This window comes from Halichoerus grypus, chromosome 9 (genome assembly GCF_964656455.1).
Source record: "Halichoerus grypus chromosome 9, mHalGry1.hap1.1, whole genome shotgun sequence".
Taxonomy (NCBI): domain Eukaryota; kingdom Metazoa; phylum Chordata; class Mammalia; order Carnivora; family Phocidae; genus Halichoerus; species Halichoerus grypus.
The window spans coordinates 113577165-113591836 of NC_135720.1; the positions used below are offsets into that span (position 1 = coordinate 113577165).

Here is a 14672-nt window from a genome sequence, read left to right on the forward strand (position 1 = left end):
TGAAAAGTATTATCTTCAGAAACTAACAGCAATCTCTCGAGTAACTTTAACAAATACTAGATAAATAATAATAGTCACTGTTTACTAAATACCTTTTCAGGACCACTTTTATAGGGGCATCTGGGTAGCTCAGTCAGTTAAGCAGCTGCCTTCGGCTCAGGTCATGATCCCAGGGTCCTGGGATTGAGCCCTGCATCGGGATCCTTACTCAGTAGGGAGCCTGCTTCTCCCTCTCCCCCTGCCTGCTGCTACCCCTGCTTGTGTTCTCTCTCCGTCAAATAAATAAATAAAATGTTCAAAAAAAAAAAAAAAAAAAAGGACCACTTTTATAAGTGATTTCTAATCCTCAAAACCACATTGTGCATTATTGTTCCGCATTTTACAGATGAGTAAACTGAAGCTTCAAGAAGCTAAAAGACTTGCAGAACACACAGCTTATAAGCGGCAGAGTCAAAATGCACAGCCACCTTTTAGAATCCAAAGTCCTGGTTCTTTCTGCTACATTGATGTGCCTCTCAATCAATTTTTCAAAGCAGGTAATTTCATTATTTGTGAACCGTACATTAAGCTGTTGTGTGTCAGATCCGTACAACAGTACTGCTTTAAATTCTTATTGCTTTTAAATACTACTTTTTAAGACACAAGATGTTTTACAATAAACCTTGGAAAGCTGTAAAGATTGTGATACAAAGGCTATGAAATTCAAATTTTAGTTCCTTTAGTAAAGATGAAATGGTATGCAAATGGGGTGCCCAGCTTTCAGAACAGGATGAAACCAATATCCAAGGTATTCTGAAGACCAAATATTTAACAAAAACCCAAATGCCTGAAGAACAGCATTCCTTTTCTCTTAATGTACATGACTGCTATTCTGACAGGGAGCTAAGCCTCAGATCCATTCCAAGTAAGAAATGTTATGGGCTGGGGCGCCTGAGTGGCTCAGTCGGTTAAGCGTCTGCCTTCGGCTCAGGTCATGATCCCAGGGTTCTGGGATCGAGCCCCGCATCAGGCTCCCCGTTCCGCGGGAAGCCTGTTTCTCCCTCTCCCACTCCCCCTGCTTGTGTTCCCTCTCTCACTGTGTCTCTCAAATAAATAAATAAATAAACAATCTTTAAAAAAAAAAGAAGAAGAAGAAATGCTATGGGTTAGAGGCACCTGTGTGGCACAGTCGGTTAAGCGCCCAACTCTTGGTTTCAGCTCAGGGCATGATATCATGGGTAGAGATCTCATGGGTTGTGAGATCAAGCCCCACATCCAGCTCTGCACTGAGTGTTGAGTTGGCTTGAGTTTCTCCCCTCCTCTGCTATTTCCCCCTCCCCCATGCACATTCTCTCTCTTTCTCTCTCTCTGAAATAAATCAGTAAATCTTTTTTTAAAAAAGGAAAAAAGATATGCTATGGGATAGTAGTTATAAAGTACCCTAATTATTTTTATTGAACCTGCGTAATTTGAACAGTGCTCCAAAAAGATCTTGTGTTTTCAATGTTCTGACATTTGCTTGTGACTAAAATTTACCAGAATTTAAAAACTAAACTGACGCGAAAATAAAGTGGCCATCTGGCTTACCACAGATGAAGTAAAAAAATTTTCAAAACACATCCGCCAGAATGGCTAAAATGAAAGAGATGAAAATACCAAGTGTTGACAAGGATGTAGAACAACCAGAACTCTCAAACACTTCCAGTGGAAGTGCAAATTGGTATAGACTCTTCGGAAAACTGTTTAATAATATCTATTACAATTTAACATGTTCATATCCTACAACCCAGAAATTCTGCTCCTATGTATATCCCCAACAGATATGTGTACATTTGTTCACCAGAGGACATATACTAGAATGTTCCTAGCAGCACTATTCATCATAAACCTACACTGGGAAACTAACCAAATGTCCATCAATAGTAAAATATATAAATATACTGAGGTATATTCACATAACAGAATGTCATACAGCAATGAAAATGCAGAATCTACAACTCGATGCAACAACAGGGTTTAATCTCACAAAAATGTTGAGCTAAAGAAGCCAGACACAGAAGCATACATACAATATGATTCCACTTATATAAAGAACAAAAACAGACAAAACTAATCTGTGTTGTTAGAAATCAGGACAGTAGTTACCCCTTGATAAAGACAATGATAGAAGAAGACACAAGAGGGCTTCGTAGGTGCTGGCAATACTGTTTCTTCACATGGATGCTGGTGACAAGAGCATATTCAATCTGAAATATTCAGTAGATGAGAAGTGTACAGCAGCAGAGTAGTAAAGAGAATCGGAGTGCCTACCTTTGAATCCCAGTTCCATCACTTACTAGTTATGATTTTGTGCAAGTTGCTTAACCTCTCTGTGTGTCATTTCTTCAACTATAAAGTAGGCCTAATAACTACCTCATAAGGATAGTCTGAGAATTACATCATTATAAGACTTTAAAGTGCTTATTCATACAGTTGGTTATTATTATTAAGTATTTGCTAAGTTAAAAAAAATGCTTTATTCTAAAGCAACACAAAAAATGCAGAAAGGAAACAAAGGCATATATGATTGGACCATTACTGGAAAATGAACAAAATAATTATTTAGGAAATGAAGGTGATAATAAATAAAGTCTAGTACAAAGAGGCATGACCTGGAAGTTGAGACAAACCTTTACCTATACAAACCCTGGGCCAGTGGTGGGCCACTCTGAGCCTACAGCTCCCCACTGTCCCCTGGGGGCTGGCCACGATGATCTCTTCAGGAGGATGAGTAATAATGAGGGGAGACCACTGATCAGGAACTAAGAGGGCTGAGCTCACAGTAGGCTCTCTTATTCTCCAAGAGGACTATGAAATCTTGTATGCTTCTGCATTTTAACTAATACTTATATTTTTGAAATATCTATCATGTCTATCAGCTGTGTCTCTGTCACTCAGAATCACATTTCCTGCAGCTATTTAGAGTAAATAATCAAGACTTCTGGTAGGTTTCTTTTTTTTTTTTAAGATTTTATTTATTTATTTGACAGAGAGAGAGAGCACAAGCAGAGGGAGCGGCAGGCAGAGGGAGAGGGAGAAGCAGACTCCCCACGGACAAGGAGCCCGATGTGGGCCTCGATCCCAGGACTGTGGGATCATGACCCGAGCTGATGGCAGATGCTTAACCAACTGAACCACCCAGGTGTCCCAAGACTTCTGGTAGGTTTCTAAAAGAGCCAATCAGGGGGCGCCTGGGTGGCTCAGTCAGTTGGGCGTCTGCCTTCAGCTCAGGTCATGATCTTGGGGTTCTGGGATCGAGCCCTGTGTGGGGCTCCCTGCTCCTCGGGGAGCCTGCTTCTCCCTCTCCCTCTGCCTGCCGCTCCCCCTGCTTGTGCTCTCTCTGTCAAATAAATGGATAAAATCTTTTTAAAAAAATAAATAAATAAAATAAAAGAGCCAGTCAGGTGGGTTACTGTCATCCATACCAGGGTAGCATCCCTAACTTCTCCGCTCATGTATAATAGTTACTCTTTACATAGCTACCTACTTCCATAGCTACCTACTTCCATGCTAGGCATTATAATAAATACTTTATCCCCAATCCTCAAAAAATTCTGCTAGGTACATGGTATTCTTCCTTATTCTCACCTTTTACAGATAACAAAACTAAGGCTCAGAAAGGCTGATCTGTTCATTACGTGACAGAGCTGGAAGGTGAATCAGACTTCTCTGGCTTCAGACCATGCTCTTTCCCTGAGCCATAGTCCCTTGACTTACTTGGCGATCAATCATATTTCTTTTTAAGAAAGGTCATTAACTAAGGTGAGCTAAAACAAGAATAATCTAATGTAGTAAAAAATCAATTTTGGATATTTTTTAAATGATTACTTTTGTTTCTAAGTAAAGGTCTTCTCTTGGGTCTATTTAAATGACTACTGTGCATTGAAGCTATTTGTACTACACAGCAATCATCCAAACCATAGGTTAAAGCCCTTAGAAGATGTTTACATTTCTTCCCTGCTGAATCCCCAGTGCCCAGATCAGGGCCTGGCCTAGAGCAGGCACTTAACGAAAATATCTTGAAGACCACCTCCCTCAAATCTTGTTTACCAAAATACTAATAAAGAAGATGCATTCTAACAAAATACTATTAATATCTGAAACTTCATGACCAAAATTAAAGATGAGAGTCACTGGGATATCCTTCCTGCTGTTAAGATACTCTCCTCCAGGTCAAGTGGCACTGTCATCATCAACAAATAATTATTAAACACCTACAAATGTTATTTAACCTAGTAACTCAGTATCCTTATCCTCTCTTCCCCCATGAGATTTGGCAAGCCACAGAAGCTGTAATTCCCCTCCAGGCAGGCCAGCTTCTGTAGGTATCAGAGAGACCATACAGAGATACAAATGTCATACATGATTGGGCCATTTTTCCAGGATAAACAAATAGAAAGGCCCAAGAAGTCTGACTTGTCCCTCAACCAGATCCATGTCCTATGACCTTTTCCTGGAACCCTGATATTGCAGCCCCAAATAACCTTCTCTTCCTCTTCCTCCTCAGTCAACCACACAACACTGAAGAAATCAGAAATTTCTCCCAATGTCTGTCATACCTATTCCTACTTCATCTAAAAGAGATACTCTGTTCACTAAGGATCCACTGAATATGTCAGCATATATTACGAAAATTTTTCTTTAAAAACTCTATCCTCATAGAGAGTGCACAGAATATGTGTGCACTAAACGGAAAAACATCAGAATTAGAAAGCTGGGTTCTAGGGGTGCCTGGTTGGCTCAGTCAGTGGAACAAGTGACTCTTGATCTCAGGGCTGTGAGTTCGATCCCTGGGTTGGGTACAGAGATTACTTAAAAATAATAAAATCTTTAAAAAAGCAAGCAAGTAAGCAAGCAAGCAAGCTGGGTTCTATTCCACTACCTTACCTTCCATTGCAACTGGGCAAGTTATTTGTCCTCTCTAGGCTTTAGTTTCCTCAGACATAAAATAAGAGAGCGGAACAGTCAGGGGTTATTCACTTAGTTTCAAGAGGCCTTGCAGGATTCAGGCATGTGCTTTTGGGGTTCATAACTCTCCCCCAGAATTTACATAAAAATGACTGGTTGCATATGCAGATTTTTCTGAAGAAGTCTATGGCTTATATCAAATTGTCACACCATTTGTGCCATGGCCCAAAAGATAACTATAGCTCATATTTTATTGAACACTTACTATGTGCTAGGCACTGTGCTGTCTTTACATATATTTATTCATGTAACCCTCAAAATAACCCTCTGAGGGGCACCTGGGTGGCTCAGTAGGTTAAGCATCTGCCTTCGGCTCAGGTTATGATCTCAGGATCCTGGGATATAGTCCCGGGTGGGGCTCCCTGCTCAGTGGGGAGTCTGCTTCTCCTTCTCCCTCTAGCCCTCCCCTCCACTCATGCTCTGTCTCTCAAATAAATAAATAAAATCTTAAAAAAAAAAAAATAACCCTTTGAGTTAGATTACTATTACTATCCTCATTTTACAGTTGAAGAAAGTAAACCAGAAAGAGCCTGGGCTCTTAAACACAATGCTGTATTAGGTGAGATCATCTTTAAATCCTAAAATTCTCTGATTCTATGTTTATTCAAATTAATAGTTTTCCTTTAGTTAAATTTTCTATACCATTTCACAATCTTTAGTTCTACTTTTAAATCTTTATACAGAACAACCAAACTCATGGAACACCTAGATTAATACTACCTGAGAAAGAATTTATTAGAAAGATAATCCAAGTAAAGAGTCTAAAGGCACCTTCCAGCTCCAGCCTCCAATCTGCTTTTACTTTTATAACATGGTGATTAACCAACAGATGTATCTGAATCTAATTACTAATTCAAGTCTAAAATCATAACAGTAAATAAGCCAGAGTGTCAGCCAGAAAAAGGGATACAGTGGCAGCAAAAGTGTCTCACCTACCACTCATCCAGGCAATGAGAAGACCAGGAAAGATACAGTAGTGCAAGGCCCCTGTGTCCCCCGTTGACTGGCTCCACCCCCTACTCCTACCTCCGGAAAACCACTAGTGTGTACAAGGCTAGAATCACTCTCCCCTTGCGATACAAAGGCTGGCTAAAACTATTAAGGCATCCCCAACACCTGTCTGGAATAAGGAGTGAAAACTAAGTGGGGGGCCGGGGGGGGGGCGTGCAAGCGAGGACGGGGTGACCTGCTCGGCGGTGTGGGAACTGAGTGGGAACTGAGCCGGGGGCAGCCGGCCAGGAGATCCTTGAGGGTCGGGAGGCTTAAGGAGGCTGCGAGGGTCGAGAGGAAAGCTCGGGGCACCCCGCAAGGGCAGAAGAACCCTGCACCGGAGGGCCCAGGGCGAGGGAAGAACAGAGTGGTGACAACGGTCGGGGCCAGCCGAGCGGGCCGGAGACTGTCCAGCTCGAGTTGCGGCGAGGGCCGCCACGGAGTACCGGCTCGGGCTAAGGAGGGGACCGGCCCGAAGGAGGGCGTACCGGAGGAGGGTCGAAGGGGGTTAGGAAGGGCCCCGGGACGGCTGGGGGACGGCGCTGGCGCTCTCACCGGGACAGGTGCTTCAGGATCTGCTTCTTAATGATCCCGGCCATGCCGGAGCCGCGGCCCGCGTGGAAGGCAGGCGGGCAGCTGTGGCCTCCTCAGTCGTGAAGTTGCGGTGCCTCACCTCGCCGCGGCGCGGGGACCGGATGCCGCCGCCATGGCGCTCTCCCGCCCCTGCCCCGGCGCCGGGAGCTCCGCCACGATCCCACCCACCCGCGCGGCGCCGCTGCCGCCAGCCCCGAGCGACGCGGAGATGGCGCGCCACCAGCCCCGCTCGCAGCTGCCCGGGCGCGCGCAGTGAGAGGGCCGCGCGTGACGAGGGGCGGGGCGGGCGCGCGCACGCGCCGCGGCGGCGGGGGGCGGGCGAGTTCCGGGCTCTTTCCCACCGCCCTGCGGCCTGGCTCTCCACCCAGGGAAATCGGAAAGGCTTTCCCTCTGAAGTGTGTGAGGTTCCCGCAGTGGTTTTAAAGCATAGGGGGAACTCGGCATCTTTGTAATTTTTTACAGGAATTCGCTAGATAACTGCGCAATGCCTCGTCCATTTCTCATCCATTTCCCTCACACATTCACTCATTATTTGTTGAGCACCAGCTAACTCTATTCCAGCAATCTGGCTGAGGAGTGACAAGTGGTCTCAAGAACCTCACGGGCCCTTAGAACCACCTCAGTCTGCTGTTTTGTGCCAAAGAACTGAGAAGGGGGCACCTCGTCATCATCTCTGTGCCCCTCTCAGCTTCTACCCGGCTAACCAATAGGCAAATGTTTAATCAACACGTAAGAACTGAAGCCCAGGAAAATAGTTGAAAAACCTTGCCCGAGGTCACGACTACTTAGTGAAACTCAGGCTGAGAACCCTAGTGTTCTTCCTCTCAGTCCAGTGCTATTTCCACTCTATGTCGTTCATACACTTAGAAGTGTAACCCATATGCTGGGGACACCTGTAGACTACACCTGTGGCAAAGGTGAAAAGGTGGCAGTTTTCTGGACTTAAACCTTACAACAAAAACCTGAGTAAAACACAGACAGGCTTATAGGAAATCTGGGCACCTATTCTTTTTTGTAAACAGGTAATACATTCCCTAAAACCTGCACATAATACAATTGTTACCTGATTCCAGGGATAGTTCAAGCATGGTCAACTATATAAATGTTAAAATTTTAAAATAATCAACAAACTTCATGCATTCCTATGTGTATCTTACAGTAAGTTCAATTTTCCCTAGAAGTTCCCCCAAAATTACTTTTTTTTTTTACATTTTATTTTAGAGAGAGAGAGAGCACAAGCAGGAGGGGCCAAGGGAGAGGGAGAATCTCAAGCAGACTCCACACTGAGTGCAGAGCCCATCGCAGGGCTCAATCTCACCACCCTGAGATCATGACCTGAGCCAAAACCAAAAGTTGGAGCTTAACCGGCTTCGTCACCCAGGTGCCCCCCAAAATTACCTTTTTAAAAGGGAAGCAAATAATCCTCAACCTGGGGGCTCTACTACCCAAATCCCTCTAGCAAGACTACACAGTCTATCATTATTTGCCCCTCTGCCCACCTCTCAATCGAAAACGTACTAGGAACCAGTAGATCCTATGAAAGAAGTTTCTTGCCAGGATTATTGACCATTATCACTCCCTCCCAATTCACTGCTCAGGTGTACGGGCTTGGGGCAATTTCTTGCATTTTGTGCTTCTTTTCCTAGCAACTGATTGGATATCTGACATCAGCTATGTAAAACAAAACCTGCCCAAGCTCAGATTCAGCATCCTTGTTGAACAATTCATCATGCCTAGTGAATGAGTTATTTTTGTTGGAAGCAAAAAGTCATGTTCTAAAAAAATATGGCCCCTCTAGGGACCATGGAATAGGAGAATTCATACTCTAATTCATTTCTATTCTATTCAATTCTAACTCTAATTCATACTTTTCTTTCCCTGCAATGCTAAGAATAAAAAGCATATAAAAATAAAAGGAATTTGGGCCCAATCCATACATTTGTCTCTCTCTGTCAAATAAAATCTTTAAAAAAAAAAAAACATTTTGAGATGATTGTATATTAACTTTCAGTTGTAAGAAATAATACAAAGAGATGCTTGTATCCTTTACTCAGTTCCCCCCAAGGGCAACATGTTGCAAAACTTTACTATGATATCCCAACCAGAATATTGACATTAATACTATAGAACATTTCTTCCTTTCTGATATGAAAGCCTTTTATTTCCTTTTCTTGACTTATTGAGCAGGCTACAATTCCTGGCACTTTGTGTAATAGGACTGGTGACAAATTGAGAACTGGTTCTGAACTCAGGTTCAGCTGCTCACCACTCGAAAATCAATACTCAAGAGACAAGTGATGGTGGGAAACGAAAGGTTGCTTTATTCAGGAAGCCGGCAACCTGGAAAGATGGTGAACTAACATCTCAAAGACCATCTTCCACGCCCAGGGGAGCTGGAAGGCTTTAAAGGAGAAGTCATGGGTAAAGGGAGGGGGACTATGTGCAGGAGAAGAAGGTGCTCAGGTGGTTAGGTTAGTCTTTTGTCGACATGACTCTGAATGGATTTGCTGGCGTTAGCGAATAAATAAATAAAGCTGTTTTCAAATTTAGTCAGACTTTATCTTCCGGGAAAGTTGGGTCCTTCACTCCTCAAGGCCAGTGGTCTGCAAATCTCAAGGAGATTATGTCAGGTCTACTACAGACCAAGGGACTTTGGTCAGCAAGCAAGGAGTGCATAAGCTGGAAGCAAGTTAACCCTTAAGACCAGTTGGAGTGCTGTTACAGCGACAGTAGATATACTCTCTCTGTTCTCAATCTTACAGGAAAAGCAACTGATTGGATTTCGTTTTTCACCATTAAGTATAAAGTTATTTGTAGTTTTTTTTTTGTGGATGCTCTTTATCAGGTAGAGGAAGTTCTCCTCTATTCTTATTTTTGAGAGTTTTATCAAGAATTTGTTTTTTTCAAAAGCTTTTTCTGCACTGAATGTCATGTTCATGTGATTTTTCTTCAGCCTGTTTAACAGCCTGTTTACACTGATGGATTTTCAAATACTGAACAGCCTGCATCCTTAAAACCTCATTTGGGCATGGTATATAATTACTTTCATATATTGCTGAATTCGATTTGTTAATATTTGCTTAGGAATCTGTGTATATTTCCTTAATGGCTAATGATGTTGAGCACCTTTTCATTATAGGCCATTTGTATATATTCTTTGGAGAAATGTCTTTTCAGGTCCCTTTTAAAACTGGGTTGTCTTTTTATCATTGAGTTGCAATTTTATATTCTAGATACAAGTCCCTTCTCAGATATATTATTTGCAAAAATTTTCTCCAATTCTGTGAGTTGTCTTTTCATTTTCCTGATTATGTGTCCTTTAAAGCACACACACAAAAATCTTTTTTTTAGTTTATTTATTTAAGTAATCCCTACACCCAACGTGGGGCTCAAACTCATGGCCCTGAGTCCAAGAGTCACATGCTCTTCTGACTGAGCCAGCCGGGCCCCCTGAAGCACAAACATTTTTAATTTTGATGATATACAGTTTCTTTTTTTCTTTTGTTACTGTGCTTATGGTGATACACCTAAGGAATAGTTGTGTAATCCAAAGTCAGGAAGATTTACATCTATGTTTTCATCTAAAAGTTGTACAGTTTTAGCTCTGACATTTAGGAAGTTTATCCATGTTGAGTTCATTTTTGTGTATGGTATGATGAATGGGACTGACTTCACTGATCTGTCATGTGGATATCTAGTTGTCTTAGCATCATTTGTTGAAAAGAATCTTTCCCCATTGGAATGTAATTGCTGATAAAAGTAATGGTCCATTTCTGGATTCTCAATTTTATTCCATTCATCTGTGTCTGTCCTTACACCAGTAACACAGTGTCTTGATTAGTGTAGCTTTGTAAGAAGTTCTTTTTTAGGGGCACCTGGGTGGCTCAGTTGTTAAGCATCTGCCTTTGGCTCAGGTCATGATCCCAGGGTCCTGGGATCGAGCCCCGCATCGGGCTCCCTGCTCAGCAGAGACCCTGCTTCTCCCTCTCCCTCTGCTGCTCCCCCTGCTTGTGCTCTCTCTGTGTCTCTGTCAAATAAATAAAATCTTTAAAATTTTTTTTTAAAAAAGATTTTATTTATTTGACAGAGAGAGTGAGAGCAAGCACAAGCAGGGGGAGAGACAAAGAGAGAGGAAGCGGGGAGCCTGATGCGGTGCTCGATCCCAGGACCCTGGGATCATGACCTGAGCTGAAGGCAGACACTTAACTGACTGAGCCACCCAGGCGCCCCAGAAGTTTTGAAATAAGGAATCTATAGTGCTTTTGTATAGCTTTGATAGCTTTTAGATGCATAGCTTTTAGTTGTTTCTCTAGTTATTACATTATTTTTATCATAGTCTTATCACTGTCTACGGTATTGCCAGTTGCCAGTTCAAGTGAAGTGCAGAAACTTTACCTCCCTTTAGGTCTCTTTTCCCTCCCATAGGTATCATTTTTTTTATTTTTTAAAAAAGTTTTTTTTTATTAAATTGCCAGAGAGAGAGAGCACAAACAGGGGGAGCTGGAGCAGGAGAGGGAGAAGCAGACTCCCCCCTGAGCAGATTGAAACCTGGACATTTTCATATTATGTTCTCAGACTTGGGACCTTACTTAAACCTTCTGTTTTCCTTTTTCTTCCACTGGTCTGGCAAAAGGGGGGGGGCCTCTTGTTGCTGTCAGGTGAAGACAGAAGTCCAGGTTTACAATTAGCCTCCTTGGACACCCAAGGGAAGGGTTCCTCATTACTGTTAGGCTCAGACATGAGTTCTGGCTCTCCAGTAGGGCTCAACTAATACTTCCTTAGCAGAGTGTAGCAGACTGCCTATTAATGCTCCTCACGAGGACTCCACTGACATGGGGGTATATGCAGTCTCATAATCACTGGACATTGTTGAAAGCCCTTAAAGTTCTGATTAGTTCTCTTCAGACACTACCTCTGTCAGGAGGGTTCAGTGCCTTGTTATTGCCTCATGGGAGTGATAATCTCAGCTCCCTATTTGGCTTTCTCTGATACCAACCCAGCAGGAGTTTGGAGCATTTCGATACAGCCTCACAAGGGTGGGAGAATAAGCTCCCCCCTTGACCTTTGTGGCATGGGTGGGAGTAGGGCCTGGGTTTTTTTCTGTGATATTTGGCTGGAGTAGAGTGGTTACTGTCTAAAAGTTTTGTCTTCCAAACCTCTTTTCTAGTCCTTTGGCTACAGAAAGCAGGCTTTTCTTGGGGTGTTTTTATTTATTTATTTATTTATTTTATTTTTTAAAGACTTTATTTATTTGAGAGAGAGAATGAGAGACAGAGAACATGAGAGGGAGGAGGGTCAGAGGGAGAAGCAGACTCCCCACTGAGTAGACAGCCTGATGCAGGACTTGATCTTGGGACTCCAGGATCATGACCTGAGCCGAAGGCAGTCGCTTAACCAACTGAGCCACCTAGGCGCCCTCTTGGGGTGTTTTTTGTCTGTGGCCCATCACTGTTTCTTGGTTGCCAGCTTCTTCAGCTCTAAGTCTGGGATATATGTAGCAAAAAGAAAATCCAGAGCTCATTATATTGTTCCTTGGGTCCCAAGTTCTCTAGAAGATCTGCCTTTTTTTCACCTTTCAGTCTTCTTATGCTTGTTTTATACACACACACACACACACAAAGTATTCATTCCAGGGTTTTAGCTGTACTTAGCAGTAGGAATAGGGAAAAGCACATCTCTTCCATCTTTCTGGAAGCATAAGTCTATATGGGTTTTTTTTTTAATGTTTCTAATGTTTTATTTTGAATTAATTATAGATTCACAGGAAGTTGTTAGGATAATACAGAGAAGTTCTGTGTACCCACTTCCCTGCAAGAGTTAGAGAGTTACATGTTACATAACTAGAGTACTGACATAAAACCCAGGAAATGGATACAGCCACATCTCAGAGATATTGCAGGTTGAGTTTGGTTCCAGACCACCACAATAAAGCAAGTATCACAATAAGACAAGTCAAATAAGTTTCTTGGTTTCTCAGCACATGTAAGTTAAGTTTATGCCACCCTGTAGTCTATTGTGTGATAGCATTATGTCTAAAGAAAAAATGTACATACATTAATTAAAAAATACCTTACTGCCGAGGTGTCTGGCTGGCTCAGTTGGTAGAGCATGTGACTCTCAATCTCAGGGTTGTGAGTTCAAGCCCCATGTTGGGCTTAGAGCCTACTTAAACAAACAAAAAACAATACCTTACTGATAAAAATTGCTACCCATCATCTGGCCTTTCAGAGAGTTAAAATCTTTTTTATGGTGGAAAGTCTTACCTCAATGTTGATGGCTGCCGACTGATCAGGGTGGTGGTTGTTGAAGACGGGTTACTTGGGCAATTTCTTAAACAGATGGACAACAATGAAATTTATCACATGGATTAACTCTTCCTTTCACAAACGATTTCTCTGTGGCAGGCAATGCTGTTTGATAGTGTTTTACCCACAAAACTTTCAAAATTGGAGTCAGTTTTCTCAAACCCTACTGTTACTTTAACAACTAAGTTTACGTATATTCTAATCTTTTGTTGTCATTTCAACAATCTCCACAGCACCTTCACCAGGAGTAGGTTCCATCTAAGAAAATACTTTCTTTGCTCATCAATAAGAAGCAACTCCTCATCTGTTAAAATTTTACGAGATTTGCAGCAATTCAAATATTACAATAATGACAAAGTTTTAAATATTGAGAGAATTAAAAAATGTGACAGAGAGACACGAAGTGAGCAAATACTGTTGAAAAAAATGGCACCAAAAGACTTGCTCAACACAGAGTGGTCACAAACTTTCGATTTGTAAAAAACACAGTATCTGCAAAGCACAATAAAACGAGGTACACTTATATTGGTGTGTGTGTATAATTCCGTCATTTTATCACGTGTAGACTTGTATAAGCACTACCACAATCAAGATACAGACTACTCCAGGGGCGCCTGGGTGGCTCAGTCGTTAAGCGGCTGCCTTCAGCTCAGGTCATGATCCCGGGGTCCTGGGATCAAGCCCCGCATCGGGCTCCCTGCTCAGCAAGAAGCCTGCTTCTCCCTCTCCCACTCCCCCTGCTTGTGTTCCCTCTCTCTCTCGCTGTGTCTCTGTCAAATAAATAAATAAAATCTTAAAAAAAAATTTTTTTTAAAAAGAATTAAAAAAAAAAATACAGACTACTCCATCACTACAAAAAGCTCCCTCATGCTACCTCTTTACAGTAACTTCCTGATCCCCCCTCAACACCCTAACCCCTGGCAACTACTAACCTGTTCTTCATCGTGATAACTGATTTTATAGAGTGCTAAATAGCAAAGATAGGTTATTATTGACTATAAGGATTCTTGAGAGTAGTTTTCTAGTTTGTGGTAACTATGATGTTTTAAAATGACTTTGAGGTATGATTGACATACAACAAAGTACACAGTTTTTAAAGTTTTGACATAAATACACTTGTGAAATCACCACCACAATCAAGACAATGAACATACCCATCACTCTCAACAGTTCTGAACTACACTGGCCTCCCTGCTATTCCTCCAATACATTAAGTAGACTTCCACTTCAGGGTCTTTGTACTTGCTATACCCTCTACCTGGAAAGCTTGTGCCCTAAACATCAGCATGGCTGCCCCCCACCCCCGCCCCCTCATGTCATCCCCACAAGAGTCTTCCCTGATCTGGCACTCTTTATGTCCCTTACTTACTTCATGGCCATGTACCATGCAACAGTGGTATTTTTAACTGTCTGACTTGTAGCAGGACAAATTAATCAATTATTACTCTTCTCCTTGAGCACCTCTTTTGTATCAGTCAGGTTAGATTCAGCTGCATAGGACAGATGCATAGAACAGAAAACTCAAAAATTACTACATGGCTTCAATTAAAAAATGTGTATATCCCTTTCATGTAAAGTAAGTCTAAGGTAGGCCATTCACGGCAGCTCTTCAATCATTAGGGACCTAGGCTCCTTCTATCTTTCTAACACTAGCTTTAGCTGTCAGTCTGAGGTCCAAGATGCTGCTTGCATTTCACAAGTATCATACCCATTTCCTCTCAACAGCAAAGAAAAAGGGCAGGGAAAAAAGGCATGTTCTCTCCTGCTACGTGGCCTCACCTAACCAGAAGCTCTGGC

The 14672-nt window shown here is 42.3% G+C and overlaps 1 protein-coding gene, 1 long non-coding RNA gene and 1 other non-coding gene across 6 annotated transcripts in view; 1 reads left to right on the forward strand and 2 right to left on the reverse strand.

Moving 5' to 3' along the window:
* Nucleotides 1-6817, reverse strand: part of BLTP3A (bridge-like lipid transfer protein family member 3A) — a 62306-nt gene extending 55489 nt beyond the window's left edge. For all 4 annotated transcript variants that reach the window (XM_036096133.2, XM_036096128.2, XM_036096141.2 and 1 more), the window contains exon 1: nucleotides 6532-6817. In XM_036096133.2, coding sequence (XP_035952026.2) covers nucleotides 6532-6575 — 44 coding nt within the window. In that variant the 5' untranslated portion in view covers nucleotides 6576-6817. The remainder of the gene's footprint in view (nucleotides 1-6531) is intronic.
* A 4798-nt stretch (nucleotides 6818-11615) lies between these two features.
* Nucleotides 11616-14143, reverse strand: LOC118538258 (uncharacterized). The gene is made up of 3 exons (XR_004918535.2): nucleotides 12834-14143; nucleotides 12640-12732; nucleotides 11616-12053 (listed from the first exon to the last, which is right to left on the reverse strand). It is a non-coding gene; the product is annotated as an uncharacterized LOC118538258 (long non-coding RNA).
* Nucleotides 12654-12726, forward strand: TRNAE-CUC (transfer RNA glutamic acid (anticodon CUC)). The gene has a single exon. It is a non-coding gene; the product is annotated as a tRNA-Glu (tRNA).
* Nucleotides 14144-14672: the final 529 nt, after the last annotated feature.